The sequence below is a fragment of the Daphnia carinata genome, chromosome 2 (assembly GCF_022539665.2).
Source record: "Daphnia carinata strain CSIRO-1 chromosome 2, CSIRO_AGI_Dcar_HiC_V3, whole genome shotgun sequence".
NCBI classification, from domain to species: domain Eukaryota; kingdom Metazoa; phylum Arthropoda; class Branchiopoda; order Diplostraca; family Daphniidae; genus Daphnia; species Daphnia carinata.
Genome location: NC_081332.1, coordinates 6,885,120 through 6,911,911, shown reverse-complemented (window position 1 = coordinate 6,911,911; position 26,792 = coordinate 6,885,120). Strand labels below are relative to the sequence as shown.

At 41.0% G+C, this 26,792-nt stretch overlaps 4 protein-coding genes across 7 annotated transcripts; 1 reads left to right on the top strand and 3 right to left on the bottom strand.

The window, feature by feature from the left end:
- Window positions 1-742: 742 nt before the first annotated feature.
- On the bottom strand, window positions 743-3,111 carry LOC130687080 (uncharacterized). Its single transcript, XM_057510242.2, has 11 exons — window positions 2,951-3,111; window positions 2,749-2,871; window positions 2,558-2,675; window positions 2,231-2,370; window positions 2,014-2,101; window positions 1,892-1,945; window positions 1,651-1,826; window positions 1,423-1,586; window positions 1,199-1,330; window positions 991-1,127; window positions 743-925 (listed from the first exon to the last, which is right to left on the bottom strand). The coding sequence occupies exons 1-11, from the start codon at window positions 3,035-3,037 to the stop codon at window positions 819-821; spliced, it is 1,326 nt and encodes a 441-aa protein (XP_057366225.1). The 5' UTR covers window positions 3,038-3,111; the 3' UTR covers window positions 743-818.
- Window positions 3,112-5,151: 2,040 nt separating this feature from the next.
- Window positions 5,152-7,765, top strand: LOC130687082 (synaptotagmin-9-like). Its single transcript, XM_059497671.1, has 7 exons — window positions 5,152-5,261; window positions 5,362-5,624; window positions 5,690-6,025; window positions 6,110-6,415; window positions 6,873-7,029; window positions 7,156-7,332; window positions 7,438-7,765. Exons 2-7 carry the CDS (start codon window positions 5,478-5,480, stop codon window positions 7,590-7,592), a joined length of 1,278 nt encoding a protein of 425 aa, XP_059353654.1. The 5' UTR covers window positions 5,152-5,261; window positions 5,362-5,477; the 3' UTR covers window positions 7,593-7,765.
- Window positions 7,415-16,110, bottom strand: LOC130687079 (coagulation factor VII-like). The gene is made up of 9 exons (XM_057510241.2): window positions 15,347-16,110; window positions 11,164-11,296; window positions 10,907-11,039; window positions 9,817-10,152; window positions 9,624-9,748; window positions 9,275-9,543; window positions 9,013-9,147; window positions 8,669-8,896; window positions 7,415-8,563 (listed from the first exon to the last, which is right to left on the bottom strand). The coding sequence occupies exons 1-9, from the start codon at window positions 15,464-15,466 to the stop codon at window positions 8,285-8,287; spliced, it is 1,758 nt and encodes a 585-aa protein (XP_057366224.1). The 5' UTR covers window positions 15,467-16,110; the 3' UTR covers window positions 7,415-8,284.
- Window positions 16,111-18,766: 2,656 nt separating this feature from the next.
- Window positions 18,767-26,342, bottom strand: LOC130687004 (uncharacterized). Of its 4 annotated transcripts, none has more exons than XM_057510159.2 (24): window positions 26,136-26,342; window positions 25,696-25,803; window positions 25,467-25,621; window positions 24,881-24,949; window positions 24,473-24,805; window positions 24,272-24,382; window positions 24,078-24,174; window positions 23,876-23,994; window positions 23,421-23,799; window positions 23,126-23,284; window positions 22,632-22,712; window positions 22,393-22,476; window positions 22,157-22,207; window positions 21,866-22,039; window positions 21,651-21,781; window positions 21,404-21,581; window positions 21,064-21,329; window positions 20,781-20,975; window positions 20,444-20,688; window positions 20,173-20,376; window positions 20,019-20,096; window positions 19,866-19,931; window positions 19,590-19,782; window positions 18,767-19,454 (listed from the first exon to the last, which is right to left on the bottom strand). In XM_057510159.2, the coding sequence occupies exons 1-24, from the start codon at window positions 26,209-26,211 to the stop codon at window positions 19,275-19,277; spliced, it is 3,732 nt and encodes a 1,243-aa protein (XP_057366142.1). In that variant the 5' UTR covers window positions 26,212-26,342; the 3' UTR covers window positions 18,767-19,274. The 4 variants fall into 4 exon arrangements, with proteins under 4 accessions (XP_057366142.1, XP_057366144.1, XP_057366143.1 ...); XM_057510161.2 differs by having other exon boundaries at window positions 21,866-22,036; XM_057510160.2 differs by having other exon boundaries at window positions 23,126-23,281.
- Window positions 26,343-26,792: the final 450 nt, after the last annotated feature.

Genomic DNA, 26,792 nt, shown 5'->3' with positions numbered 1-26,792 from the left:
CTGTGAACGTTTGCCACTTCGTCAACCGTCAACTCTCACTAGTTTCTAAAGAAATCTTTAACAACGTAGTCACGAAAAGAAGAGTCTCAGCGAGCTGTTTTGATTTAGCTTTCTAGGTTTATCACTTAACGTTGTTGGATATAGTGTTATTCGTTGGTAGATAAACGGAATCGAAATCCTATTCTGGTATGTTGTTTTATTCCTTAATTATTACATTTAATTATGGCGAGAATTGTTATGTGACATTATGGCGAGTACCGAGCTTCAACCGAGCTGGAAAGCTCTTAACAATATTTAACGTGGTTTTTAAATTGGGGTAAAGTCGAAGTCAACGTTCACTTACTTTATGCGCCGACGGAAAATTTAGAGAGAGTGGGTGGCTTCATAGTCTTGTTTAAAGACAAAACCATTTTTTAAATGGTTGTGAGGCGCCTCGTTCATTAGAAATACCTACACAACCAACCCAAGCTGAAAAAATTTCAAACCAGTATTCACATTTGTCGAAATTTACTCGAATAAAAACAGAATAACGGCATACAGTAAATGGGAATAACGAGTAAAATAACACTAAATTAAACCAATCAATAACGAATAAAAAATTAATGATTCTTTATTCTTATTCGAAATTTTTATTCGAAGATTTTTATTTGACAAACTTATCTTAAAACAGAGACCAACACGAAGTGTTTGGTAAGTTATTTTTATTGTTATTATTCATTATTATTAATTATTATTGTTAATCATTTTCTTTATTCAACATATAAATTTACACAGGATTTCCAAAAATTCCTGGCAATAGTTTTGCTCTGGATGGGTTTTTAAAGCAATGGAGCATATGTAAATACATAAAGTTTATTAGCGGAATAGCCGGGAGCTACGAAATCGGTATAACCATCTCCATCCAAATCGCCTATTGCTGGTTTTCCTGGATGATTAAAGAGCCAATTATAACCACCAGTTTAAGCTTTACCGAAAAAATAGTGCGCTCACCTGCTGTTTGGGCATTTGTATCTATAAGCACAGTTTTTTCGTAGGGTGAGAAGTCATTAGCTGCTTCAGTTTTCGGTCGCAGAATGTAAATTTTACCGTCATCATCTCCACTAACGAGAATCCACTTGCGGTGGTTCCTGAAAGATGGTAAACCCAAATTGAAGTTTGGAATGGCTCTCAGTTGCACAACCTACACGTTAAGTCTCACCTGCCATCCGGAAGAATTTCATTGGCATAGTCAGCGCTAGGATAAAAAGATTGTGGTGTTCCAGGAGACATCGTGTTAGCTCCGTCAGGAATGAAGTTATCAGCGATGATATGGCGAACCCAGGTGCCAGCACTATTTATAACATAAAATTGATTCTAAATAATTTCTTTTTAGCACTCAGAAATTTATCAAACTAAGTAGATCTGGGAAGAAAAGATTCCTACAAAAGGTCATCAGGAATTTCGTAAATATAAACACTGCCGGATTTAACTCCGAATCTATCATCAAATGATGTTAGCAGGAAATCAATACGTCCATCATTATCGAAGTCTTCAAGTAGCAGGTCGAATGTTTGACCTACGGTATCATCAATGATTCTCATTTGAATCTGTAACACAAGATAAAATTTATCACACTTTTTTAAAAGTGTTTCAATCAGCTAATCAAATAACATTTTCAGGATTATTCCAGCCATTGTTGGCTCCAAGCGGTATGCAGTATAGCGTAGCGCGCTTATTCCAAAGTTCACCGGCTATGAAGCAGTCAAAGGGAAGGCCAGAAGAATTTAGCAATATGTTACGAAAGTGAACATCAGGCCCTTGGTTGTATATGACGTGCTGGGTCCAGCCTGCCAAAGGTTAGTGCAATGAGCCAAGTTTCAACATTCCCTACCGCTGTAATCGATATGAATACCTGGAACGGCTTGGCCTGGATTTTCCAGCCAAAGAAAATTTTGTTCTTCCGCAGCTGTAACAGAATTTGTGGTCTTTATCTACGTTTTTGTTTTATTTCTTTTAGCCATGAATTTATCTTACTATTGTGAAAACGAGCTGTTACAGCGTCTAAATCACCATCGCCGTCCATATCCTTCCAGATAACACGATGATACGAATAGTCCTTAATCTTCAACGAACAAGTAAAAATGTAACTTTCAAGGGAACAATTTTCATTTGTAAAAGTTTCACATTTTGTTTTCGGCCAGATTTTTTAGATTTCTTTAGCTTTTACCCAATACTTGTTTTTTCTACTTACATCACTGCTGGCGATGTTGATTTCTGTATCAGCTGGAATAGCTGCATTCATGTTGTATAGCTGAAGTTGCCCTTTAGTTTTTCCGGGTACCAAAAATCCAGAGGTCTGAACAATTCCTTCATAGCCATCAACAACAGATTCTGTTCAAATGGGACGAAAAAAACCGAACACAGTAAGTTGCGTAAAACGTAAGAAATCTGCGTACAACCGACTATTCTGTTTACAGATACAATAAGCGCGTGTTCACAATACGTAATGACGACCCCGTCTAGTCATCGTATTTATCCGATAAATTTTATTCTCACTACTCTACGCATCTCCTCTTACTTGGTAGAAGGTCTGGGTTATTAGGCCAAAGGGCGCTATCCGCTAGAATCTCAATCGGCCAGTTGGTGGTATCATACAAATATCTTCCAGGTGAACGCAAAAAAAGAACTGGATCTGTCTGTTGGTTTATTTAGCCAACGATAGTAACGGTATCATAAATAGTTCTGAAATAAGAGAACATCGTTTAATACCTTGAGCTGAAATGGTTTGAATGTTGACACATAAAGCGTAAATCTATCTGCATAAGGCAGTGAGCTGTCACTGGATTCGTGAATGTCGGCAAAGGCAGGAGCTGAAGCGCTAATTTCACCAATCTGCAAAACAAATACCAACCAACTTCCTTTGAACAATTTCATTAAAATAAAATCTTTTTTAAAACTGGAATTTACTTACCAGGCGTGGAAGTGTACCAACTGTTTGCCCATTGATTACACTGCTTAAGCCACTCACGAAAAGCAAAGCAACTAGAAGAAATTCCATCGTGAATGCTTATTGGTGTCAGTGTACACCTAAAAGAAGGCCGCAAGAACTTTTATAAGCTATGGGCACGGTAAATTATCGATATGCAGTACGCAATTGTTTCTCACATGTTAAAGCACGTGATGTGAGCCATCGATAGCAACGTCCCGCCGACCCAAATGACTTTTGTTATCATTCAGCGTTATATAAATTTTTTTAATGATAAAGGTTAACGTGTGACGCAAGATTTCAGTAGGTTGCCAACTCATTCAAAAATTGTGTATTTGGTCAACGATCATTTAGATTTTTAGTCATTTATTAAATATTATGCTAAGCAAATGAATGTTATACTTAACTTATGGATATTAAAGAAAAATCGCAAATTGTACGTTTTCTTTGGCAATCTTTTCCGTTGAAAATGTCTCGTTGACAGCAAACGTTTACTCAATTAACGCCAGAGGGGAATAACACCGGCCTATAATACTACCAGTTATGAGTTACTTCAGGAAATTACTTTAATTGCTTTAGTTTTATATCACAATTTGAATGTAGTGATTATGGTTTACTCTGGTTCAACATTATTATATTTGTTTTGTTCGGGTGAGATGGTTTTATTTCATAGCGTATATGCTTACAACGGGCGAAAGCTAGAAGAAAGATAGAGGGGAAACAGCAAAGTTCTTGGGCTTTAATATCGAAAGTAAAGTAGAAAAAAGAAAATTTTAATTTTATTGGCCATCAATCGATTAAAATCCTAAAATCTTGTTAAACCATAAACTATGATGTAACATCGAACAGAGCAGCGGTTTTACTGAAAGAAAAATGGCAACCAAATAAATAAATAAATAACCAAACAAACGACTAACGAAGAAATTGGATGACACGCATGTAACATGTCACGGTTAAGTTGTTAAGGCATTTTTTATTTTGTCACAAGTAATAACAAATTTGAACAAGCTGTGTTCGGCAAATTATAGGGCGTCGCGGATTTATTGCAAATCGGGTCGAGTCCTAGGTGCTTAGAACAATAAAAACCAATCAACTATCTGAATTCTTATTCGAACTTCGAATGTCGAATGAGAATAGAATTTGAGGCCAAAATTAATAAGAAAAATGAAAGGAATCAGATTAAATTTATTGGAAGAATCATTCTTTATTTTGTATTCTGTATTCCAATTTGAAGTTTCGAGGTTGAGGACAAGGATTTGTTTGGTGTGTTAACACACAACTACACAGCTGTATTAAGACAGCGAAAACTTTTTTCATTCAAAGCAAATCCAATTTTTTATCACAATGCAGATTTTTAAAAATATACCGGCAAAATCAATTTATGTCCCCATTTTTGTACCATTGTTTAGACAATGGCTATATAACAGCCAGCCTCCTTTCTTTAGCGGATTCCGTTGCATTGAAGCTCCCCATTCGTTTTCTACGATTTATCGAATGGTGACTCACCGTTTCAGAATTATGTCGGCCAAAAGAGACAACACATCAGCACGTTGGTGTGAAGGTGATCAAGGCATTCCATGTTCTCTAGTTGCATCTCTGGCAACCGTAATCACGATGCAGCCGTCAGTGAAAACACACACACCTGCAAGCGACGCGCGTAGTTTGACGATTATGGCACTGCGACCTTGCCATCTCACGCTCAGTCCCGGAACTGATAAAAAACACAAAACAAGTGTGCTCGCTGTCTGCGTTGGAACAACCTTGGATAATCGTATGGTTAAAAAAATAAAATAAAAATAAAAATAAATACTGCTACTGTACACACAAAAGCTTCTCTGCAAACTCTAGCTTTATCCTTGAGTGCAATACAGATGGGGGATCATATGGTTTGCACGCAAGGTACTTTAAACGATACTGAGCCTTTCCCAGTCAAAATTATATTTATTACCTTATTGGGGTGCGATGGTGTTGGACGCTCGTTTAACGCCACAAAAAAAAAAAATTTTTAAATAGTCGCGTCCAGGATTTTGCCCGCTTTTGTCAGTGACCGCTGGTCAATAAAAATTTCTGACGTCACACAGGTTTGATCTGAACGCGCATTTGTGGTTCCGGGACGAATACGGCATTAGTTTCAAAGCTGCCTACGTGTCTTTCAATTGTACATCTTTTTTCCGCGTGAAGTTACCCAGTTGCCTATGCTTCTGACGCAATTCGCTTGTTACACCGTGTTTAACTGGACGTGTCGCTGCTGCCCAGGGAATCATTAACCTACGCCTGGCGTACCTCAAGAAACAACGTTAGTTCGTCTTTGTTGATTTTGTTTTTCAAGTCAGTCGGATAAAGTTCATTCTTTAATAGTTTGGTAATTTGAGTTTCAATCGCTTAGTGGACTCCAGACTGTCAACTCACGGGCTAGCTCTATTCGTAGCTGTCTGTTCATTCTTCGTCATCATCATGTCCGCTACTGTGTGTTGCCTCTTCTTCTGGTGGCGAAAGAAGAACTTATATAAGCATGAGCAGACAAAAAACGGCTTCGCAGCCAAACAGAAATTTAAACTTACCTCTAAAATACCCGTTATCCGCAGTGAGGACATCGTCTCATTCGTTCTACCAGCAACTCGTAAAGTACTGCCACCACACAGATCGCAAACTGAAACTTGTTTAGAGTGAATGTTTTCTCTTCACCAAAATGTACAATTCTCTTTAATTTATTTTTTTTTTCAGCAAAAAAATCCCGCCACTGTTGAATCTCAATCAAGTGTTACGGACGAATCTCAACCATTGAACAACGTAGTAAACAGAACCTGTTCGGAGAGCATTTCGGCTGCCGACACCGTTTGTCCTCAACGCGTCAACAGCAAATTATTGGGTCCTGCCAATTTAAACTTGAAACTCTACTCGCGTGATCTTGAAACAAATGAGCTCATCCACACAAGCCAAGCCAAAATTGGTTTTTCTTTGCAATTTAATTCTTCGCGTCAATTATTAACCCTCAAGATTTTGGGTGCACTCAATCTGCCGACAAGGAGTAAAAATATTGCTCCTGATCCATATGTCAAGGTGATTTATTAAATTCACGGAACTGCTTCACATAATATTTTAAAAGAACAAAATTTTTGAATAGTATTGTTTTTCATTATGCAGATTGTAATCCTTCCCGAAAGACAGATCAAATGCATAACTAAAACGCTGAAGTCCAACTGCAATCCGCTCTTCAATCAAGTATTCGAACTGGACATGTCCAATTTGCTTTTGAATAAAACTGAAATTTTGCTGATGGTTCGTGACCGTCCAGAATCATCCTGCTACGAAAGGTGTGTTTCACGCTCAGTAACGCTAGGTCAGGCAATTTTCAGCATGGCCGACTTCGACGGAGTGAATCACCGGCGTCAAGTGAGGTGGTGTTTACTGGAGAATATACCAGCCATTTCACCTCACGCAGACATTGTGGTAAGGTGGTCAGTAGTCTCATTTTCGAGTGATTCATCTATTGCTATAATGGCATATGCGCATACGAACGTTCGCAACAGACAAAGTTTCAAGTGCATTCGCTTGACGAAAGCTGCGTTGCTTTCGGTAAACCTCGTAATTGAACAGGTGGCTAGCTGCATCTGTGTACACGTTTCTGCAACTGCAAACAAACTGATAGTTTGAGCAATAGCTTGTTCTACATTAATTCAATGGTCTGCAAGTTGTGCCTGAAACAATTCGTCTTATTAGCACGATCCTATTCGTATTATTATCGTGAAACAATTCATTGAATCATTTAGCTGTGATTTGGCGTTTCACCGCACCCAATCGAAATCTGCAACGTTAAATATCTTCGCATGGATTGGGACTAACTGCTTCTTTGAATAACGTTTTATTTGTTTATTTATTTATTTTGAACAACAATGTTTCGTTATAGAATGCGGAATCATTGGCCAAGGCCGAAATGCAAATTGCACTTTTGTATCGAGTTTGGTGGGATGAAGCAAAACTGATTAACCACGGGCGGATTATATTGGAACTTTTGCAAATTCGTCCAGCAATGTTCATTCCAAACAACCAAGATAAAGAGAAAGGTGAGAGACAAAGGTTTCTTTCAAATTCTACGAAGAATTGTGGAAGAGTTCCAAGTTCGCTGTAACAAGCACATTGATGAGAAACCCTTGAAACCTTCTAAAACTTACCACTTTTTTTTTGTCTAGTTACGATTAAGGTGTTGTTGTACGAACGCGGATATTTAATGGCAACGCGAAGGACTAATGGCATCCGGCGGGATGAGGCCACGGCCGCGCTACGAGAGAAGTTCGTTTTCGCCCTTCAGTCGAAAGTGCTTCACGAAGCTTCCTGCCAGCTCGTCCTTGTCACCAAATCCACAATAGGTAAACCTCTTTCTATATCACTCAAGTCGTTCGCAAACGTTTCTTCGTCCAAAAATGAACAACGTAATGGATTTTCGAGTTATTTATTAAACCTTTTTATTTTAGGAACAAAGAGGACATTGGGACGGATCACCTTGGGTCATCGTCATTTCTTTTCTACCTGGGCAAACAGTACAGCTGTTACAACTGGGATTGATCACTGGCATGACATGGCACACCGACCCGGAGTTTCGGTGGAACGTTGGCATTCGATAATGTAATAATAGAAATACGAAGCCACTAAGCAACCTGTATCATCTAGATACGCAAAATGGAGTTTCATCCTAAGCCAGGTGCTTAAGGCACCATCGCAAAGCAAAGAGCTATTTATGACGGGCAGCGTTAGGGCTGAATTCTTTTTTTTTCTCATTTTCTGCTGTTGCGCGTGAAAACACTTGAATTTCTCAGTTTTTCGTGTAAACTATGCGCTCATATCACAGTTTCACAGCAGGGACGAAGGGGGACCTATTGAATAGTTGGTGGCGTTTGTAAGTAGCTAGATAAACTGTCACACGTTTTTGGCTTCGTTCGGCCTTGAAATCAATTGATTCTTCAAATTCTACTGGCTTCTTATTATTGATTCTCTTCGTTACTTTGGATGTATTATACGGAGTTAGTTGTCACATGGCGAGTCAAATATAATGTTTTTAAAAATCTATAAATATGTGTTCATTTGTTGGAGCAGCACAAAATAAGGACAAACAAAAACCAAAAATCGAGAAAAAACTGGAAACAAATAATCAAAACAAACCGAAAAAGACAAGAAGCAAAAAAAAAAAAATAATAATAAAATAATAATAATAAACAAAAACGCGAGTTTCTGTGCAAGACGATCTCGGAGCTAGCGCGTTCGCTCGGCAATAGATAAGGGAAGACGATTGTACGGTGTAGGGAACGATTCTACGCAAAACCGTTAGATGCCGCCGTTTAGATCGATGACTCGCTGGATCCAGGTGACATAATTAGGCACTTTGGTGTAGATGCCGAACTTTCCGCGCTTACCGCAACCTTCACCAAAGCTGGTGATACCGAATATTGTCCACCTGTCGCCCACGGAACAGAGAAGTGGACCACCGGAATCGCCGGCGCACGAGTCGATCCGACCTTTGCGATATCCGGCGCAGAACATGTTGTCCGTGATGAAATAGTCCTCGTAGACTTCACGACAGGCTGAAGTTTTTACTATAGGAACCTAAAAAAAAAATAAAGAAAGAAAGAAAGAAAAAAAATGGTAAATAATTGAGGAGCATTTTTTCCGGCATTGAATTAGAACTTATTGGCCTTCTTCGCCTGTAACCTCGGCCTCGTGCAGGACTTCGGTGCCAAAGACGTGTGAGCTTCTTTCTTTACCCCAACCGATGATGGTGCACTTTTGCGTGATCGGCAATGACTGGCCAGGTTGAGGCAAACAGGCCAGCCTAATGCCCTGCTGACCGAGCTTAATGGCCTCAGGAAGCCGAAGCAAGGCCACGTCATTGTCCACCGTTTCTGGATCATAATCCGGATGAACGAATACTTCTTCCACCTGAAAACCAAAAGCCAAACAGTTAGCATTTTAAAACATTACGCATCCCGTATCGGTTCACTTCGATTGGCACGACAGCTGAAGTTTAAAAAAATAAACAGAATATACAAACTAACCCGGAAATCCATTTCGGTGCCATCGTCCTCTACTAGATCGTATTCTCCTATGCGGACGGAGAGTCTCTTTCGTATACAATGGGCGGCTGTCAGCACCCAACGGGCTCCGATCAGAGTACCTCCACAAAACGCCTCCTAGTATGAAAATTTTTTTTTTACGTGTTACGAAGAAGGGCATCAAACAAAAAAAAAATGAAGGAATGACTCAACGTTAAAAAAATAATAAAAGAAAAAAAAAACGGTGGATGACGAAACGCCTTACCTTGAAGCGATTGAGAATAGCCACTTGCCACGGCCACCTGCCTGGTGTTGCTTCCCTGCCGCCGATAATGCGCAGTTGCAAATTATAGGACAGGTTGCTGACGCCACTACTTCCGACACCTCCATTGCCACTCGCCGAAACGCCGCATTCCGGTTGAATTTCAACTTCGGAATCTTCTTTGGTTTTCTTCTGACCTTTATTATTGCTTGTATTCGCGCTGCTATTGCCATTACTTTTCTCTGCCACTGCAACGGGACTGTGCTCATACCCTAGCAAAGGTAGCGCGGTGTTGAAATACATTTTCACTGGGCGAACGTCACACGCGAAAGAAAAAAAAAAGTGAACTCACTGTCATCATCTTTGGTGTACCGCGATCGGCCGCTGTACCATTTTTCGCAGTTGGTACCCTCCGTGTAACAGTAGGCGTCTTCCTGAAGCACAGTGTTGCCACAGATCACTTGAAAGCGACACGTCCTACATGGTGTAGGTGTTTGCAATTTTTGAATCGATCGTTTTGAATTGGTGCTACACTTTAGGTTTACCTGTAACGTGTAGTGGTGCAAGCTTTGGTGCACGTCGACCACCTACTCCACGAAGAATAGAAAATGGAATTGAGACTAAGCAGCACGCGCACGTCGGACTGTTGCTGGTTTTGGGTCGACGAAGCGGACGACGACGTGGTCGTGGTTGGCTGCTTGAGGCTCTCCCGTTTCGGCGGAAGAACAACATGGAAAGCCCTACCGCCGCGCTTGCAGCGCCCCTTGCGGCACGTGCGCTCCTGCTTCAGCACGTGTTGCTGGATGCATCGCCTTAGCGCTTCGGAGTCTGCCGACGGAATACACTTGCGCTGGCGATTTTGGCGACACCGTTTGTTGCACCTAACCGCCCCAAGAAAAAAAATCAAGTGGGGTTTGTATTTATCGTCCTCAACTGCGAACCTCGAATTATTATTATTATCATTTTTTTTTTTTACTAATCGTCTTTATAGCGCATGTGGTCATTACCAACATACGGAATTTTTTTTGCACGCACGATACATCAATTCGGACTACAGTACCTTGTTAAGGCGAGACTGGGCTTGTTCGAACCCGGAAATCCCGCTGTTTTCCCTTTAGCATTTAACAAGGTTGAAAAAATAAAAAAAAATTTATTTAAAAAAAGGGGATGTAGCCGGATGAAACGGATGTTGTCTTCTTGACGTATATGTCCTTGCATGTTTAAAACAACAGCAAAAGGAATTTCTTTTAAAAATGGAGGAAAGCAGGCAGGCATTGACGTAGTACTAGTCACCCGTAACAATACAGACTATAGTTAACTGACAAAATAGCGCTATGATTTGGGATCCTTTCAAATTCTGTTATCCTTGTCTAGCCCGTTGATTTACGGCGTTTTTTATCTTTTTTTTTTTTTTTTCACAGTCATAGTAAGGTGTTTTAACCGAGCTCATAAATCAACGTGACGGCGCCGACGGTTATCGTTTTTGTCCACCCAGTCGAGCACCCAGAGTACCGGATGCACCTCGCGTCAGACCTAACCCAGCAACGGGTGCCTCATGATAAATCTAAGCACTTCATGTCCGGAGAAATCAAAATTGCAAATCGTGACGCCAAATACTTCGCCAATGGGACTTACTTGGACCACGGTGACCAAGGAGATAATTCTTCGCTGGTGGTCGGACTAACTTTGGTTGCGTTGTTGTTATGACTGCCATTAATATTCTTGTTCTTGTTGGCGATGGTCGTCCCGTTCTGCTCAAGGATACTGGCTGGTAAAAGACAAATTGAAATTGGCCGGTTAAAAGCAGAGGACGACAGGCGGAAGGGTTGGAGGCGAGGGCTTAAGTTGCCACGTCTGCCACGCTTTGCAGTCGAACAATGTGCATCACGTACCTTCAACTCGTTTGTTGCGATGGTGATTGCGATGCTGATGCTGGCGAAGTGGTTTCGCCATCTGCACACCCGAGCCATTGGACGTTGCGGGATGGCTGATGGCGGTGGGTTTTCTCTTCCATTCGGTGCTGTTCTGTAGGACGTAACAAACGACAAGACCGTAAAAGTTTATACCAAGAGTACCGACGACGTTAAATCATCAGTGAAATTTTAGACATTTGGAGTGAACGCACAGACTATAGTCACAGTAACTGACGTTCCTGTTTTTCACACCAAATTCGGCGACACAGAGCAATCGTGTTTCTGGACGCAGATTATCCAGTTTTTCACGCACTTGACCTAGAATAGGAGCTCAAATAAATAAACTTTGCAATAGCTTCTCCTGCTTGCGATTTCACTTTTCAAGCTCCGCTAGCAGATGTTTCACATCTGCGAAACTCAAATTTCAGTAACAGCATCTGTTTGCGTCCTCAACTCTTACGCCTATTTTCCGTTTTGGATTATGACAGCTGAAGGTGGAGTAAGCGAAGAACGTGTGTAACGATGACAGTTCAAACTAGAGAACTATCATGCTCCCTGCGTCACCATGCTATCCTGAAGCGGTCCACTTTCATTTGGATCCCGCTGGGCGAACGAAGAAACGAGGCCATTAGAAGGCTAGAAATCAAGTGCAGTATAAAAAAAAAAATTCGTTTTCCTCACAGGCCCGATTATGGTGGTGCTTGCTCTCTACCATGATTGTGCCTATTACGCTATTTGGTTGAATGATGTGGATTAAACTCGAGTAACATTATTACTCAGAAACCTGAGTTATTTCTCTTTGTGTGCCTACGATGAATGATTAGCCAACAAAAAAGGCAAAAAGACACAGCGGCTGTGAAGGGGGCACTCACTGCTGTTCGCTATCGAATAGGTAGCAGTATCCGCTAGCGAAACTAGACATACAGTCAGGTTGAGGTATCGTAACTAACGACGATTAAGATAAAGAAAGATAACTTTTTTTCAAATTTTTGCCACCATGTTCGTTTCGTGGTTCGCTTACAATTTTTTACGCACGCATAAAGCAGTTGCCGTTTGCAATGCACTATTGACAAAAGAGCCATCCAAGATAGCGTATCTCATCCGCGGAAAATTTTTAATCACAGCAACCACATTCGTTGTTTGGTTGTCCGTTTGCTTTTCTTCTCAGACAGCCGTCAGCTGGCCTTCTGTAAGCACACTTTCAACATAGAAATTAAAGTACAAACTAAATATACACTAGCAAAGTGGGGTGTAAAAATAATAATGGCTGCAATTATGATTTAAAAAAAAAGAAAAAGAAAAAGAAAAAAGGAAAGACAAAGTCTTTCGTCCTGCATTAGTTCTACATAGGAAGAGACTCCATCTCGAGCCTCAGTGCCGTGGCGACCGTAAAAGTTTTTCGATGAAGCATTTTCTGTAGGCGATCGAGTGGAGTGCAGCAACAAGTCGCTCCGGTATAAAACGAAGTATTCAAGTACAACTATATTGAAAATAAATTTTTCTTCAGAAAAGAAATTAAAAGAAAAAAAAAAAACGAATAACAGAATGCAAAAACGCGTTGGTATTCGAAAGGTCATAGGTGAAAGAAGTTGCAGGTATCGCTTGCCCTTTTATTCAGCTTTCCCTAAACCAAAGACATACGACTTCAAGAAACCAAATAGTCACGTCAAATAAATTGAAAATATAAGAAACAATTTGCCTCCATATCGACAATGCGCTTGCAAGTTATACGATTGAGTCATCGTCCGCTCGGCCATTTTTTTTTTTTTTTTTTTTTTTTTTGTATTATTTTTCTAGTTTTGTAAGTAGTTTTTATTTCTTTGGTGGAGAGAGGCATGGGTGCCTCTTTTCCCGCCAACCATACTCGAGAAGAAAATTCCTTGTTCTTTTCCCTAAACGGAATCGTAAAAATTCTTCGTCGATCGTGGTTGGGAACACAAAAGAAAAGCTACGGAAAAAAAGAAATAAAAGAAAAAAAAACGAATAATAAAAAAAAAATAAAATAAAATAAAAGCGATAGAAAAAGTATGCGACGATAGCAGAGAAAAAGGAAGGTCGAATGTTACAGTTGCGTAACTCAGGTGGCTGACTGCCACAATGCCACACGATCTCATCTGGCATGTCAGACTGGTATCAGTTTACGGTGCGTAGACGTAAAAGGGAACTATGCATCCAATCGATGATTTTTCCTGCTGGCCTTCTTTTTTTCTCCTATTTTTTTTTTTAGATGAAAATTTAATTCTATTTCTTTGTATTGTTTTCATTTTTCTTTGCCTGCTTCCTAATGTCAAACAGAAGAGGGTGAATCACAAGAAAGAGTCCCTGATTGTAATCATTGCCATCAGCCTGCCGGTGGATGTCGTGGCTGACCTGTTGGCTGTAACTTGTTTTAACGCGTCACGAACTGTGGCGACTTGCTGCATAGAAAACAAAAAGAGCTACCATGTTTGACGTAGGAAAAGCGGTGGCAGTGAGTGCACCTGCGTTGTAGTGCGATACATGGGTGACGACGCATTTTAAACGAGTCTTCCTCCTCCTAACACGTGAGCACTTCTTGAAGCCTGCAGCGTGAAGACAGATCGCAAGAGGCAAGACAGATGGCCTTCGCGTCCCCGCTGGCCACGAAACATCATCTACAACGGCTACACGGACTATTCGAAGATAATCGGCAATTGCATAGTACCCGCCAATAGCACGTTGTCCCTCCCCCCCCCCCCCCCCCCCCAAAAAAAAAAAAAAAAATTAATCAAAAGAGATGCACATCATGATTTGGTCTCTGTCTTAATGACTGTTATTTATTTAACTTTATTTAATTTATTTATTTGGCTTATTGTTGAAGCTCCTTAGTCATTGCAGGGTAGGCAGTCGAAAGGCAGACAAACTCTGTCGTCAACAGCAGCCACTCAAAACAAACTTTCCTAGTCTTCGCTAGATAATTTGGACACGAAAGCAAAATTAATCGTTTCTACTGAAGCATGCCTTGTTAGACGGGTAATGGGCAAAGCGGAACTGGACGAAACGACGGCGAGATTTGAGGTCAGCTTATTTCATTTTGTTTTGTTTCGTTTTGTTGTTTTTCCCCCCTTTTCTTTTTTCGCCTTTTTTATTTGTATTTTTTTTTTTTTTTTGTGCGAATCGATTTGGCCTTCCGGGATTGCGGATGAATGGCTAAACGGGCGGTATCACGAAGACAAGCAAACTTCTGGCCACAATTCCAATGCAAATACGGAACACATGTACGCTGAGGTGGTTGAAGATTCGGACAAGGACGTGGCTCATTTCTGTGCCAGTCCCCAATGTCTGCCAGAGTTGGCACTTGCGCGCCACGAGTGGGCGGGACGCAGAAACAGAAAGAGAGAGAGAGAGAGGCAAATAGAGAAAGAGAGAGAACGCGTGAGGCCGACGGGAGGAATAGGGAAGGGAAAAAAATGAAAAAAAAGGGCGAGAGAGAGAGAGAGAGAGAGAGAGAGAGAGAGCGAGAGAACAGCCAGTGACGTGGAACGCTTATATGGAAATTTCGAATCATAAAAACCTATAGAAGCTCGCCAATGTATTCAACATTCAGTCAAGCGGCGGCAAGGCCAGCTGATTTTCAGTTCTTCCCTTGGTTGCATACACACGCACGCTCACACACACATACACACACACACACATACACACTTCCGACTTGTCTATCTATGGGCTTCATGAATGAGTACGCAGCAAAAACAGCACAGTCGCTTGCCGGGATTCGTGTCCGGCTCCATTCCCAAATGGAATCTAAGGTATCATTCGTCTTGTCATGTCGCGCCTGTCCCAATGATCTTCCAAGAAGGAAAAAAGAATAAGAAAAACAAAAACAAAAAGGAGAAGAAGAAGAAGAAAAAAAAAAAAAAAAAAACCTTGTCTCTGATTTGTTTTGCGGTTTGGACCGTTGGGAAGAGCTTTATGGAGAACGTGAAGGATAGAACCTGTTTGGGCTCCAACCCGAGCCACCTGAAAACGGGTCTTACATCCTTATTCCTCATGCCTACGGTAACCTATGCCATAATCATACAGCACAGCTGTATACAGTGTGACACACCCTAGCTGCGTGTGTATCTTTTTTCATTGACTTTCGTTCATTTTTTTTTTTTTTTGCTTTAAAAAATATAATAATTCCTATGCAGTTGAATGATTTTACCTGTGTTTTGGCGGAAGAAGACGGTATGACGCTCAAACAGGAGATGGCGAAGACCAAGACGTAAAGACAAAGAAAACGAGTTACCACCACTCTTTGGCGTTCGTTCGTAGCACTGGCCATGATTCGCAAGCGCCCTTATTTTCAATGAATCTGTCGAACTGGGTTGAAAACAGCCGTCAAAAATTCTATACACTTCCTGTTGCTTCTCAACGTGACGATCTCATACTTTCATATTGATTCTTCAGCATGTCGTTAGAAGCAGTGGATGGCGCAAGTGAAACTTCCGTTTCCGCTTGAAGACGAAGCGGGCCAACTCAAGCGCGCCAAAATCCCCTTCACATACACACTCACACACACACACTCAACAGCAATTTAAAAAAAAAAAAAAAAAATTAACTATTTGTTCCGTCGGTCCGGTATGGCAGTGCAACACAAATTGTGACCCGGTCAGTTGAGGTAACACTATAACACTCACGGAAACACACGGACACGCTAGATCACGCATCCAGGATTGAGCGAGAAAAGAGGTTTAGGCACACCTAAAAGACACACCAAGAAAAATAAAGGGAGAAACGAAAAAAAAAAAAAAAAAAAAAAAAAAAAGGGAAGACGGAGAGTGGGTGAGAGGAAGACTCGACAACTAGGCTCGTTCTCGCATACACGCAAGGATGCCGAAGGTTCACGTACAAACGCTTCTCTGGGATTGCCAATAGACGGGAAAATAAAGCTATATCTCGTCGCGCCAAGGGCGAAACCTCAACTGAGAGGCCAACATTCAAAGCAGCTTGAGGTTATCTCTTTGGTTCTTTTTTCTTTTCTTTCTGTTTTTTTTTTTTTTTTTTATATTTATTTTTTTATATTTATTTTTTTTTTTTTTTGTCTTTTCCTTTTTTTTTTTTTATCTACCTCTCTCTTTCTCTTTCCATCTCTTCTATCTTCACCAACTTCGTTCTATTCTCTTCCCACCTTCATACCTCTCTGCTTCTTTTTCTACTTCTTCCACTTCTCTTTTTCTTCACCATCTTCATCGTTTTATTTTTTTTTTTTTCTGATTCTTCCTCCAAACAACCTGTTGCCGTAGCTGGTTTCATGCTGGGGTGCCCACTCTGACAAAAACAGAGCGAGCAACCGAGAGGGAAGGAGGGGGCCGGTGTGCTTGGTAGTGGGAGGTGGCGACCCCCGACAGGTTAGACCATGAGAACGTTAAGAATCTCAAGATGAAGAAACCAGGAAAGAAAAAGACAAGAAAAAAAAATAGACGAAAAAAAAAGGAAGACGTTAATAAATTTATACATTTTTCGTGGAGAACAGTAAAGGTTTAAACGATATTTTTTCAAAGGGAAAAAGAATGAAAAGCATCGAATGAGGGAGCCTTGGGAAATCAAGAAAAGAGTCTGACCAGAGAGATGGTAGTACTAGAGCAGATAGGAAAACTTCTTTTGTGGGTTGGCCAAGTTTTCTTTCCATCAAAATAAAACAGAAAAGAAAAAAAAAATACACACTATTAAAAAACAAAACAAAAACAAATCAACACAACCAATGCACACTGTCCCCCCATCCCCTTCTATCATTCATAATCATTATCTTTCTTTTAATACAAACGGGAAAAAGAATAATTTATTACTTGCAGTCTTGTTTTGGCTGTTGCTTTCTGGCTACGTTAGCTACGAAAAAGAAAAGAAAGAAAAAGAGAGAGAGAGAGAGAGAGAGTAATGGCCTCAACTAGTGCTGCTCCTGCTCGTGGGGCTTGTATAATGTTTTTATTTACAATGTATAATTATTTTGAGTATATATATATATATATATATATATATATATATATATATATAAATATAAGCGTAGTCTACTATATATGTACATGTATATATACCATTTCAACTGGCGAGGGAGGAGTCGATATCAATCAAAGCCCCAAAAGGTCCAAGACGAGAAACACACCTCATCAAACGCTGGGCACGAGCCTCGCTCCTTGTCTTCGGGCTATTTCCACCACTCACCATTTGTCATGCATTCTTTTTCAGAGGCAAAACACCACGAGAGCGATAGAGAAAAGAAGGAACCAAAACAAAAATAGACATAAGAAAAAAAAAACTAAACTAAATAATAATAAATAAATAAATAAAAAAAGACAGGACGACAAAAAAAAAAAAAAAAAAAAAGCTCCGGGTTTTCTTTTTGGTGAAGAAGAATGAGATTTATTTATTTATTTTTTTTTTGTATTTTTATTTTTGGCTCTGACAGCTTTAAATCAAGTAGATCGTGGTCCGTAGAGCTCCTGCAGTGATGGACCATGAAATGCCAAGAGTTGTTTCCCGTTTCCACCCCAGACATTGTAGTCACCTTGCCTTCTATCCCTTTTGCTCGTCTTCGTCTATGCCAGCTATAGTGTTTTGTTTTGGTTGGAAGGAACAGAAAATTTACGAGTCAGTAATGAAACTTGAGCGTCTCGCATGGAGAATTTGAAAGTTACTAAATGTGTATAGATGGATAGGCCATATGGCTAGATGGATAGAGAGTGAAATAGAGAAAGAGAGAGAGAGAGAGAGGGAAAGAGATAAAGATAGATAGGTATACATAGGTAGGTAGCTGTGCTGTCCCTCGTTTTGGGTTATTTTCCAAGCTTCGAATCAATCCATCACCGAAGGGGCCGGAACGACATCCTCTTGTTGAGGTCGCTTTTGTCCTTGATTTTTTTTTCTTATTTTTAATATATACTGTCTGTACATTAGACATATAGACATGTAGAGAGACACACACACACGTTTTATTTGAGTCGACTATTTTCTTCTTTTTTTTTTTCCCTTTTTTTCTTTTTTTTTTCTTTTATTTATTTTTTTTTTCAGGAGGAGGGCCGTAATGTCTATCATTAGCATTTGGTAATGGAGACGCATCGTCGTGCGGAGGAGGGAGGGGTGAGGGGGACGGCCTGTGCCTGTCTACGCATGTTTTATGCGAGAGACAGGAGGTGAAGAGTGTGGTCTTGGTGGTTGCACTTCTCGTTGCCTGATGGTGGGAACGATGGCAAAACAACAAATGAAGACTTCGCACGAAAATGTAACTGATTGACGACATGAGAGAGAAGATATGTCAGCAAACGAGGAAGGCGGCTGGTAAGCAGGGGTGAGGAGTGACTAGTGAGCAGTCAAGCAGCAGACGGACACATCGCTGGGCGCCGGCCTGACGTTGACATTTCTCTTCTCCTTACACATTTCTGACTGATTTATAATTTCGCTTGTTGGCTTGTCGAAGCTCACATTTATGCTGTATGCTTTCTGGCTGTAACCAACAATTCAAAGAGCGTTGATACCATTTACTGCTTTATGTGCATTTTGAATGTCGCCACTCATCTAACCTAGTTGAATCTGGCGTCCTACTGTTGGCCCCCTTGGCCGGACGTCCGCAATTTGTAGTGCTGAGGACTGTAACTTGCCGAAAATGTATTCTCACTCGAACAGTGTTGCGAAATTCATTGCACAATCTACAGACATAATAATGCCGGAATGGGCAGTACAGCCTTGACATGACTGAAGCTCATTTTCCTTTCATCCTCCTGTTAGTTGTGCCGCAGTCATGCAATAAAATTCGTGTTGCCAAGTAACGTCACGTTCATTTGCCATAGTTAGGCAGTCACGGTTATTAATCGGCATATTTTATTTGATTAAATTCACATATATGGCGGCAAATTGACAAAGGTTCTGCGGCTCTGTTCCCAGTAGCTTGTCTCTCTGCTATGTAAGTATAATTATCCCGTAAAAGATATAGTTCATATCGAGTAAAAAATGATGCTGTAACAATAGTAGTAATGACGTAACTTGTCTACGAAAATCGGAAAGATCTAAGACCACCCAATAACATAACGCACGTATAACATAGTCAACGATTACAGTAGAAAACGTTAAAAATTCATTATAGTCATATTTTACAGGATTTAGAATTCCTCAATCAGTAAATCGTTGTCGTCGTCAACGGCGTCATTACTCTCGGTAGACAAATCTATCCCTTGCGATGGAGGGCCAGACGAGGTGGCAGCCACTTCAATCACTTCCGGAGTCGAGTTGAACTTGACGCCAACACTAGTGTCCTCTAACTTGCTATCGCCGTCCGTCCTCTATAAGCATCGATAAAATTATTCCAATGTCAATCGGAAATGAGCAGTTTTTCTAGCCAAATACGTTGTAGGTCATGATTGACCGTCCGAACCGGTTATCGATTTATTTTTATTTTTGCGTTTTTCTCAATATACCTGTTTGTTGTTCTTGTCCGTGGCATTTGAATCTTTTAAAATGCTTTTCTTCGGAAGGGGGGTTGGAGGGCAATAGGCCTCTTCTTCTGTAGGTGATTGCGCTTGTTCAACGTCGTTGTCAAATGTTTTTCCCGTGACGAAGCGAATGGTAGGTGATGGTCTCGCTCCTCCGTTGCTTAATCCGGACAGTGAGCTATAGATTAACAATTGACGCGTTCGTCATGTCTAATTCTGAATTTGAATCGAAATAAAATTTGTCACGAAACGGTACGTCACCTGTTAAAGCTACCGATTTCCGGCTCCAATATTTGCTCGTCATCCATCCCACTCGACTGGGCGAATCTAAGATGAGGTAAGAATTTGATGAAAAGCTTTTGAAATGCAAACATTGTCTCCTATTTTTGCCACAGGATCACGTATGGAACTTACGAGCGCTGATCCCAGTGTTTCTTGTCTATTTCCAGAGACGCGGCGTGGACAGCTTTGCTCCAGGGACGTTTCGTTTCGCTACAACATCATTACAGAAAACATAAATTTAGGATGACACATTTAGATTCGACGTCGTCGATTACTAGACCCGTACAATTTTCTGGTGTAAATGATGTACGCTACAATAAGGAGGAGTGTCACTCCAAATAATGTTGACAAGACAATAGTGGCGATTTCGTAACCTTGCATTTCCGCAGTTAAGTTGTCAACAAGAGTGTCAACTTCATATTCTAGTGGTGCGGCTAAACTTCCTTCGATGGTCCAACTCAAGCCATTAGTATTGGCTTGATCCAATTTCCTTTTAGATTTACAATCAAAATCTGATGATCTTTATCCCCATCACGAATGGAACTGATCAAACTCACTTAACAATTTCTTCCCTCGCGATGAATGCCGTGTGGTTTACAGCGTAAAAAGTTATGCTGTAGGCGTAACCATTAGGTAGTTGTCGGACACTAGCGCCGGAATCCGGACCCTTTTCAATGCGCAAAACGACCGTCTGATAGCCTAAAATGCGGCTCAAATCGCTAGCGACCGTGTCTGCCGTCAAGACGTCGGTGTCGCTTTTAGCTTTCATGAATGCGATGAAATCTTCACCCAAAGATTTCACCTGAAAATAGAAGCATCGGCATCAAAATTGAAATACAAGACAGTCAATAAATGTCCGAACGGTGATAGCGGCATTTTGATCGATAACCGTACAGTTATGCTTAGGCTGTCCTGCAAGCCGTGCTTATCTCTGGCGAGGACTTGAACCGTGCGGCTAGAAGTCGAATCCAAGCTGTCGAGACCTCTGACAAACAATGACCCAGTCAGCACATCGATATCGAAATATTCGAATTCGTTGGCCAAATGATAAGTCAGACTAGCGTTTTCTTGGCTGTCGGGATCGAATGCCTGAAAAATGTTGTGACGCAAGTTAAGTAGGGCAGTTTAAAAAAAAAAAAAAAAAAGAGAAATAAAATTAAAAATTGTGGGGGTTTACCTTAACTGTGTAGAGTGGCATTTGAACTGAAGGATCAAAGTAGGTGCGCTCTGGGTAGCCAACCACCACAGAAGTACCATAGCCAACGAATTCGGGTGCTTCGTTGATATCCAAAACATCGAGATTGACTATTGTCGAAATCGGCGATAGTCTCACATTGCGTTGGCCTGTGGCTGTGATTGTGATCGTAATTTTCAGAAGCGTGGCTGTCCAACCGAATGGCCTAAGTACGACCAGTGTTCCATTTGGCTTCACGTCAAAGTCACCTAAAACGCTTAAAAAGTCAAACTGGGATGTTTCTGAGCAGGGTCGGGGGGTATTTAGGGCATTTGAAGGTTACCGATCATGGACGGCGGGTTGCATGATGTGATAGTCAAATCGTACACGGTGTCCTCGGTCGATCGCAGTTCTACTTGACCAACGATTCCGGTTGTTCGCTCAGCAACAGGAAATTCGTACAGAGGTGAGCTGAACTGGGTTCCGTTGCACAAGGTTCCCATGACCGATGAGACGACGATCTTTAAATAAATATGTTGTTTAGTTTGTTTCGTTTGTTTTTTTCTCTTCACTTGGAGGCAAATTCTTACCCGAGTATAATCTTTGGCACCACTACGAATTTCGGCAATGGCCTCCAAAGTATAATCGCCAATTGGTAGAGATCGTGCGGTGGTGACAACTCCCGTTTTGGAATCGACACTGAAATACGTGGCGTCGTAACCTTTCATAGACGCAAAAAAAACACTCAATCATTTAAGTATACTGTAATCATTGAACGTCAAGGCCTGGCCTAATGTTCCTTTACTTTCCGCGAAGCTGTATGCCGGTTGTTCGTCCATCGAGCTGCTCTCGGCATTCAAACTGACAACCAAAGTTTGCGCGGGCGAGTTTTCCACCAATTCGGACGCGTATTGCTGTTTGTCGAAATGCACCGTAGGACTTCCTGGGGTCGGCGTAGAGGTTGTTGGGCACGTAACTGCTGAGAAAACAACAAAAGTGCGTTCAGCATCCGTTTCAGTGGGGAAATGAATAGCTATCGTTGTAGGACACAAATAAAAAAAAGAAGTTAAACATAGACAACAGCTGAGGCCTATACCTGTCGGACATTCGCAGGGTAAAGTAATGGTAGGTGTCGCTTCTGGGCAACCTATTGGGTATGAGGTTGAAGTTGGAAGAAAAAGAGAACGAAAAAGAAAAAAAGAATTTAAAATATTTCGCGCCATAGCTGTTTTGACGACGTTACGCATAATTGTGGCATTGCGTCATCATATAAAACGTATGTTGTGGCATATCTAATGGCATTAAAATACAGATAGCGTCCAAGGATTGTACTTGTTGACGGGGTGGTGGAACAGTCGCATGTCGAAGTACTGGCAGTCGTTGATTCGGGGCAAGTCACTGGGGATGAAGGCGAAACTACCAACGGAAGAAAAAGAAAGGGCATCAAACACAGAAATAAAAAACCGCCGTTTGCTATGCAAAGTCACACCTAGTTACAGTCATTGCGTCATCGTTTGGTAAAACGTATGTTGTCAAGCTTTTTAAACGTAGAAAGTAGCTGAGGGCTATACCTGTCGACGGGGTTGTGGAACAGTCGCATGTCGAAGAACTTTCAGTCGTCAGTTCTGAGTAAGTCGTTGGGTTTGAAGTTACTAATGGAGGAAAAAGAGAGGAGATTATAGATTTAAAAAAAAAAAGGAAAAGTTAATATCGCTTTCTAGGTGATGTCATAGTTGTAGTGATTGCGTCACCACCTAGTTAGGGGTATGTTTGGCAAGTTTTTAAGGCCACGAGTCAATGTGTCGGATAAGAAGCCGGAGCTGACGTGTGTTGCTAAAACAGTACATGCAACGACCCATGTATCTCGCTGTTGTAAATCGTTGCACAGGTCCTCTTTTTTCCTTATTTGTTTTCGTGTTTTTTTTTATCTGAAATGCCTTTGGGACCTCGAAGATCTGCTCATGACCTTAATTAACATAATACCTAATCTGGACAATCTTGCTCAAAGATTTTGGCATTCCCAAAACAAGCATTGCTCATAAATGCCCGAACTCTATGAGCTTACCCGTCGACAAAGGATTTTCTGTAGAAGCTGAAGATGAATCTAAGGTAGTTGCTGTCGGACATGTTGGGCATTCTGTCGGATGCGTTGGGCATTGTGTTGTTGGACAGGCCGTTACGGTCTCATCGGGACACGTAGGGCAACTGCAACTTGTCGTTCCTGCTGAGCAATCATACAGAAAAGGGAGAAACCCAATGGGTTTTCGATCATACGCATTGAGTCGACAAAAGCTAAAAACGGTGTTCGAACGCAAGCAGACAGAGGGAAGTCTCGTGAAAAGGATAAGGGGTAGCTCTACCTTCCGTTGTAGTTGACGTAACTGGAGAACTGCTAGGATACGTAGATGAGGCCGTGCTTGTATACAGGGTAGTCTGGGTAGCCTCTGTCGAAGAAGCGGAACAGTCTGTTGTGCTGATTGTCGGACATTCTGTAGTGGGATCGAACGTCGGGCACGTAGTTGAGATTGTCGTCACCGTTGAACAGGGCGCACAAGTCGGTGGGGTTGGAGTAGTACATGGTATTGCCGTGGTCGTCGTTGGCACGGTGGCTGTGCTGGAGGTCGGGCAAGGAGGACAAGTTGGCTGGGTTGTTGGAACTGGCGTCGTCACTACGGTTTGCGGGAGCTCTACGGCGAGAACGACGGTTTCGTATCGATTTACGTCATCTACTTGTGTCGCCTGAGGTAATTGAATGGCGTTACAAGCTGTGAACGTGCATCGCAGACAGGATTTTAATGCGTGAATACCAATGTACCTTAATAACGACGTAACGCATTTTGTCGGTTGCCGAGCCTTCCACAGACAGCGTTAGTTCTATTTCTATTGGAACACCTTTACCTGGCTGTTGGTTCCTTATACGTACTTCGAGACCACCTAGATGACAATTGATTCGACATCTTAAGTAATATACAGTAAATATTGAAACATCAGTTGTGGGATTTGAATGGAAGTCGTACCTTTGTCGGTAATTTCATAACGGATCGTCTGATTGATTTTTCTGTCACCGTCGAATGCGAGAATATTTCCCTGCTTGATTGTCAGCAATCCTGTGAACTAACAATAAACAACACAATAACATAAAGAATAAAAAAGGCAACGTAAAAGACTTGTCAAATATTTCATTGGATGGAGAAGGAAGAAAAATGTTTACTTGAGAATTTGAAATTGTAGAAGTGTAGTATGGCCATACAAACTCTGGGTCGCGCATATCGTTCGGAGATATGTCGATTGTAATCGGGAAGAGACTTTCAGTTTGGTTATTCTTTAGAACGGGACACGGCAAAGAAGCGGGAAAGCACACGAGCTTATTAATTGTCCGACAAAACTAAGTTATCGTTAATAGACCATATACTTGGGCGATTAAATTAAAGATGATAGGACTATCTTCGGCGTTCAACGGCTGATTAACAGCAATGCGTGGTTCGTACTCGACACGTAAATGATTTTTGGAATCATTGTAGTATCGAAATGTCGGCGGGAATGCCTTGAATCGTGAATCACTAACATCAAAGGTGAGTTCTTCGAGAGGGAGGTCCTTATCAGAGACTTTTAACCGCTGCTCATTAACGATCAATAGATCGCTAAAGTCTAATCCGATGGGATAGTTTTCGTCCAAAGTCAAATGGGCCGAATTCTGGCTGAATATCGGTGTCTGGGTATTTTCGGGTTCAATAGTCACGGCAACCTAAATTATTTACGAAGTGTCAAACATGAGTGTTATCACCTTTCAAGACGGTAAATGAAATTAATTTTGACGTACGGATAATCTGGTGGTGGTTTGTTGGCAGTAGAGCTTGCATTGGCCTATCAGCAATGCATATTTTTGCTCCTGCGAATAAATGGCAGAAAATGGAAAACGATTACTATACTCGTTGTCAAATAAGTAGCAGAACCGACTTTTGAAGAATTATGTCATTCAAACAGGACTAAAAACTGGGAGAAACGACAAAACATACTTTGTCACAAAGATCGAGGAACAAAAAAAATACATGGTAAATATTAATAAAATGCTTATATGTGAAATAAAATATAGCGCAAGGAAGTCCTCAGATGGAATTGATATTTTAAAGTCTGTAAGTTATAACAAACAACTAATTTTGGATGGCAAATTTCTCGGACTTAGATGCTTACAAAATTACTGTAACAATCACGAAGCGATGGTCCAGGACTAGACAACACAGTTTTTTACCGGCAGAGCTTCAACCCGGAAATGGGGCGAAGCTTACGCTGTTTTTGACAGGGCCATGCAACAGACTGGGGGTCGGAAGCGCTGCGACAGTGTTCTTTTTTTTTCTTGCAAAACCTTGCTAAAACCGTGTCTAAAAAGAAATTCCTTACTATCTTACCGCAATATTTAAGTCGCCGTTGTCAAGGTCGTCACCAATCGCTTGAGCCATAAACAATTCCAGCGTTTTGTTTGCAGTCGCAGTCGGAGTGTGTCTGTATCCTATATATTTCGAAAACTCCAACGAACTCGAAGAGAGATCCGAGCAGTTCAAGTCTAAAAATTGGATTAATTTGTTTAATACAAACATTTTCTGCCAACGTGAGACATTATATAAGAGAAGATATTACATCCCGCAGATGTTGTTACACTTAAGATGACTGTGTCTTTTGGTATAGTTTCGGTGATGTTCACATTAGTTTGGTTTTCCTTTATGTTTTCTCCATAAAATGCGCATTCTGAAAATCATTGGCCATATATATCACTTTGAGTAAAAAAGTATGACATTTAAACTTTATACAACTAGGTCATTAAAATTTTGCCTTTCTTTTTTGAATTTTTTAACAACTTTTTACTCATAATTTTTCACAGTGAATTCAAGGAGATGCTTTGAAGGGGTTTCTTTGATAAATTTGCCTATCTAAATTCTCAAAATTAACCCCTTGAAAGTCTGAAACTAAAACTCAGAGGAAAAAAGCACTTTTCCTGCTTCACACGCGTTCAAACGAGAAATTTATAAATGGGATATGTTATCGTGTAGGTATATTTAAGAAAACACATAAGGTGTTACCTTGAGATTGGATTTCCGGCAGATTGGCGAGCGCAGCAATCAGCAGTCCCGTTACCAAAATGTAGTCACCTTTCATGGCATTCAAAGAACGAACAACACACACACAAAAAAAAACGCGTTTGTCGAATGCTTTCCACAAGGCTTTTCTTTCGCGCACGATGAAGGATAGTCACGTCAAGGGGACTAAAATGTACTTGTTCTGCTCCCCGATTATCTTAATCCCGAACTAATTGCATTTTCCTGTGTGCCTCTCTATGACGTACCTTGTCCCAAAGTTTCCCTTTGTCGCCTTATCAACATATCTTGATAAAACGTGAATGGTGGACGATGGCATTTATAAACCCGGATAAGAATCCAGATTCGAAATTGCAGTCGGTCCTTTATCTATTCGGCATAGCATCACTTGTGCAACACAGCAACAGCCTGCTTTACCAGTCCCCCCCCCCCCCAACGCCATCTGTATTTGATTTAGAAAATCAGATAGAGGAAATGGGACTCCCCCAGGCAATTTAACCTATTCCCATAAGCTAGCGCAACCAAAACCCGAGAGCCCTTCTTTACGAGACAGATGTGTAGGACTTTTAGGAAGGCATTTAGTAAAATCCTGTGCCTAGCAATTGAAACCCTCATTGGTTTTGGGGGATCATAGAAATTTCA

Bases quoted from the DNA above. Each gene is read 5' to 3' on its own strand.
- LOC130687082 (XM_059497671.1), top strand. From the start codon at position 5,478: ATGAGCAGACAAAAAACGGCTTCGCAGCCAAACAGAAATTTAAACTTA. The intron at 5,625-5,689 runs GTTTAGAGTGAA...TTTTTTTTTCAG, and splicing joins CAGATCGCAAACTGAAACTT to CAAAAAAATCCCGCCACTGT. The intron at 7,333-7,437 runs GTAAACCTCTTT...TTTTTATTTTAG, and splicing joins TGTCACCAAATCCACAATAG to GAACAAAGAGGACATTGGGA.
- LOC130687004 (XM_057510159.2), bottom strand. From the start codon at position 26,211: ATGAAAGGTGACTACATTTTGGTAACGGGACTGCTGATTGCTGCGCTC. The intron at 23,800-23,875 runs GTACATTGGTAT...CAATTACCTCAG, and splicing joins TGCGTTACGTCGTTATTAAG to GCGACACAAGTAGATGACGT. The intron at 20,689-20,780 runs GTACGGTTATCG...TTCTATTTTCAG, and splicing joins AGGACAGCCTAAGCATAACT to GTGAAATCTTTGGGTGAAGA.
- LOC130687079 (XM_057510241.2), bottom strand. From the start codon at position 15,466: ATGGCCAGTGCTACGAACGAACGCCAAAGAGTGGTGGTAACTCGTTTT. The intron at 9,148-9,274 runs GTAAGGCGTTTC...TTTTCATACTAG, and splicing joins CTATTCTCAATCGCTTCAAG to GAGGCGTTTTGTGGAGGTAC. The intron at 8,897-9,012 runs GTTAGTTTGTAT...TTTGGTTTTCAG, and splicing joins GCACCGAAATGGATTTCCGG to GTGGAAGAAGTATTCGTTCA.
- LOC130687080 (XM_057510242.2), bottom strand. From the start codon at position 3,037: ATGGAATTTCTTCTAGTTGCTTTGCTTTTCGTGAGTGGCTTAAGCAGT. The intron at 2,102-2,230 runs GTAAGTAGAAAA...TGTTCGTTGAAG, and splicing joins TCAACATCGCCAGCAGTGAT to ATTAAGGACTATTCGTATCA. The intron at 926-990 runs GTGAGCGCACTA...TTAATCATCCAG, and splicing joins TACAAATGCCCAAACAGCAG to GAAAACCAGCAATAGGCGAT.